Source organism: Trachymyrmex cornetzi, unplaced genomic scaffold, assembly GCF_001594075.2.
Source record: "Trachymyrmex cornetzi isolate Tcor2-1 unplaced genomic scaffold, Tcor1.1 scaffold313, whole genome shotgun sequence".
Taxonomy (NCBI): Eukaryota; Metazoa; Arthropoda; class Insecta; order Hymenoptera; family Formicidae; genus Trachymyrmex; species Trachymyrmex cornetzi.
In genome coordinates, this window is record NW_017297828.1 from 559,590 (window position 1) to 563,545 (window position 3,956).

The following is a 3,956-nucleotide window of genomic DNA, read 5'->3' on the forward strand; positions in this document are numbered from 1 at the left end:
CCTGCCTCTCACTCTAATCGTCTTTCTACCCCCACCATTGCCATCAGCGGTCCATTCTAGATGTCGATGCCCGAAAATGACGTGTTACGGGAAATAAATACATAATTAAAAAAATAATTGTTTCACCAAAACAGTAATATTTGTTAATTTTATTTAAGTACACTATTTAAAATGTTGAAATAAACTTACTGCGACAGTATTGAACAAATTTTATTTAAAATTTTATTATTGTAAAAATTTTTTTTGAATCTTATGACGCATTTTTGGTCATTTTCCCGTATTATGTGCACAGGACACGCGCTAAAATCGTACGTATGTGTCATTATTGATCTGTCTAGAATTTTGGAGCAAATATTAAAAATGGATAATAAGTTGTTGATGTTACAAGAAGCTATTAAAATTTTAATGTGAGAACTCCAATGTTACCTTATCGGAAGAAGAACGAGATCAACATTAACCAAACTAATTTATATTGTATAAAACAATGTCGAAGAAAAAAGTTCAAAGAAGTGTATGGGTTAGACCAATTTATACTGTGGAACAACGGCTTCTTCAAGAAGACAGTGACAATTTAGTTACAATGTTAATAACAGACCCATCGTTGTATTTTAATTATTTCAGAATGCAAGTGGATATTTTTGATAAACTGTTTACCTTAGTGGGTCCTAAAATTGTAAAAGAATGTAATATAAGGAAATCAATTCTCTCTCGGACACGGCTTGAAATTTGTATTAGATATTTAGCCAGTAGTGATAGCATTAAGTCTATAGGATATGCCTTTAGAGTTGCTCCAAACACAGTTTCTAAAATTGTGCATGAAACTTGTAATGAAATTTGGAAAACATTAAAAAATATAGTTATGCCTGTAGCAAGTACACAAGAATGGAAAACGATAGGGCAAAATTTTGAAAGACTGTGGAATTTTCCTCATAGTATTGGAGCGATCGATGGAAGACACATGGTTATAGAAGTAATAATTTTAACTCTTTTTTTTTTAAGGCATATTGGTACAAATATGTTATAAATGCTTCATTACATTTCAGGCTCCTCCGCATAGTGGTTCCATTTATTTCAATTATAAAAAAATCTCAGTATCAATTTCATCGGTGTTTCTGATGCACATTATCGTTTCATTTTGATTGATATTGCAGCAGAAGGTCGTCGCAGCGATGGTGGAGTGTTTGCTGATAGCAATCGGGATTACATTCAAACACTTTAAATGTACCTTCCCCTGCTCCAGTTGGTGAAAGGGAGCTACCATATGTTTTGGTTGGCGACGAAGCGTATCCTTTAGCATCGTACTTGATGCGACCTTATCCAAGAAGATCAGATCTTGACTTAAGAAAATAGGTGTACAATTATCGTCTCAGCAGAGCAAGACGTATCATTGAAAATGCCTTTGGTATTTTGGTAGCGAGGTGGAGAATTTTTCGTAGGCCTATAAATACTTCCATTTCTAGAGCAAAGAAGATTGTATTAGCTACAATATGTTTACATAATTTTATTATTACTAACGAAATGGTAAAACGTCCCCAAGAAAGACAATATTTATGTTATAATGATTATGACAAACAGCAAATATCATGCTTAACAACATTGCCTAATAGTATTAGCCGTCGTCTAACTTCAAGTAATTTGCCGATGATTTACAGGGAAAGATTCGCTGATTATTTTTTCAATGAAGGTGCAGTAGAATGGCAATGGGAGAAAACTGAAAATAATGACTTTTAGTTTTTATTTTTTTGTATTGTAATAAAGTTTTTTATTATTATAATAAATTATGAAATTAACATGTTAAATTTCTTTTTCATACACATCGTTTCTGTTGTATTTTACAATAATTATTACAAATATAAACAAAAAGCAGATTACGCATAAAACAAATAAATCTAATTCCATCAATGTAGATTAACTTCGATCTCGGTTCAACTTGCTCTTCATCTTTTTCTAGTTCTAAAGGGAATTGGTTCCCTTATATTACATTCTTTTTCAATTTTAGGACCCACTAACGCAAACAGTTTAACAAAAATATCCATTTGCATCCTGAAATAATTAAAATACAACGATGGGTCTGTTATTAACATTATAACTAAACTGTCACTCCTTAAATAAGAAGCTGTTGTTCCACAGTATAAATTGGTCTAACCCATATACTTCTTTGAACTTTTTTCTTCGACATTGTTTTATACAATATAAATTAGTTTGGTTTGATCTCACGTTTGCAACACATTGTAGAATGCCTTTATAAATTAAAAAAAAGATGATGAACAAGTTAAACTGAGATTTAGTTAATCTAGTTGGTGGAATTGGATATTAATTATTTAAGAGACTTGCTTTTTCTTCAGCTTCTAACGCATCATTCATGATTTTCATTTGTAATAATCTACAATCCTTGTAGGGTAACCTTCTTAAAATATCACCTAACTGGATCAAAAATCCTTCAATACCATCAGCAGGTGTGGTAGTATTACTTAAAATTTTCATCAAATCTGTTCTGCATCACCTGATTGTGTTTTTCGTCCTAAAAAAAAATATTTACAATATAATATGCATAATAATATTGGGTTGTGCGGAAAGTTCGTGCGGATTTCTCAACAGATGTCGCTCGAAGGCGAATATCATTAAAGTCACTATATTTATAAAGTACCGCAATCATTCCGCCATTTTGGCTCCAACATGCGGTTCAGTCAAACATGCATATGAGTATGAATGTGTTTACACAACAGACAGATTAAATACATTACACTTAATGTGTAGATACGTTATGAAAATGAGTACTATTTACACTTTTCGACGCCATTTTGGCTTCAAATCCTTATACATTGGTCTTGTGGATTGCGGTACTTTATAAATCTAGTGACTTTAAATATCATATGTTTATGTCGATGCGATGTGTCAGATGCTTTCGTGTTTTGATTAGTGACATTTCAACGCATAATAAAGTGATATTAATTATCCCAATAAATTAAAAACTGTTTACTTGAAATCAGCTTAAAGATGGAAGGAAATAACGTGTTTTTTCGATGCATAATGCTTTTTTATTTCCGCAAAGGCAAGAACGCGACACAAACTCGAAAAAAAATATGTGCCGTATACTGGGAAGATGCCGTAAGTGATCGTATGTGCCAGAAGTGGTTTGCTAAATTCCGTTCAGGAGAAATGAATATTGAAGATGCTCCTCGCTCTGGTCGGCCAGTCACCACCGATGTCGACCAAATTACAGCTTTAATCGATTCCGATCGGCAAATCAGTTCGGGAAATCGCGGCAAGGTTAAACATTGGCAAATCAGCTGTTTCCGAACATTTAAATAAACTCCAGATTATAAAAAAGCTTGATGTTTGGGTGCCGCACGACTTAACTAAAAAAAATCGTATTGATCGTATTTCCATCAGCGATTTGCTATACAAACGCAACGAATACGATCCATTTTTGAAGCGTATCATAACAGGCGACGAAAAGTGGATAATTTATAATAATGTCGAGCGTAGAAGGTCATGGAGCAAGCGAGGTCAACCGCCATCGACCGCTTCAAAGGCAGGCTTACATCCAAAGAAGGTAATGCTCTGCATTTGGTGGAATTGGAAGGGGATAGTGTACTATGAGCTACTACCGAACAACGAAACCATCATTCGAACAAGTATTGTTCACAGTTGGATAAATTGAAGGTGGAAATCGCCAAAAAGTGTCCGGAATTGATCAATAGGAAAGGCGTCGTTTTTCATCATGACAACGCCAGACCTCATACAAGTTTACAGACTCGACAAAAATTATTGGTGTTTGGCTGGGATGTTTTGCCTCATCCACCATATTCCCCCGATATTGCACCCTCGGATTATCATTTATTTCGGTCACTACAAAATTCAATTAATGGTTTAAACTTTGCTTCTTTGAAACTCCTCAAAAACTACTTGGACAGCTTCTTCGCCGAAAAACCCCAGGACTTCTACGAGAGGGA

The 3,956-nt window shown here is 34.1% G+C and overlaps 2 protein-coding genes across 2 annotated transcripts; both read left to right on the top strand.

Annotated features, from left to right (window-relative positions):
- The first annotated feature begins 263 nt into the window (after positions 1–263).
- On the top strand, positions 264–1,570 carry LOC108762645 (uncharacterized). Its single transcript, XM_018509719.1, has 2 exons — positions 264–970; positions 1,044–1,570. Exons 1-2 carry the CDS (start codon positions 485–487, stop codon positions 1,137–1,139), a joined length of 582 nt encoding a protein of 193 aa, XP_018365221.1. The 5' UTR covers positions 264–484; the 3' UTR covers positions 1,140–1,570.
- Positions 1,571–2,576: 1,006 nt separating this feature from the next.
- LOC108762641 (histone-lysine N-methyltransferase SETMAR-like) lies at positions 2,577–3,684 on the top strand. Its single transcript, XM_018509714.1, has 2 exons — positions 2,577–2,611; positions 3,053–3,684. The coding sequence occupies exons 1-2, from the start codon at positions 2,599–2,601 to the stop codon at positions 3,310–3,312; spliced, it is 273 nt and encodes a 90-aa protein (XP_018365216.1). The 5' UTR covers positions 2,577–2,598; the 3' UTR covers positions 3,313–3,684.
- Positions 3,685–3,956: the final 272 nt, after the last annotated feature.

Excerpts from the sequence above, each read along its gene's own strand:
- LOC108762645 (XM_018509719.1), top strand. The coding sequence starts at position 485 with ATGTCGAAGAAAAAAGTTCAAAGAAGTGTATGGGTTAGACCAATTTAT. Across the intron at positions 971-1,043 it reads GAAGACACATGGTTATAGAA|GCTCCTCCGCATAGTGGTTC; the intron begins GTAATAATTTTA and ends ATTACATTTCAG.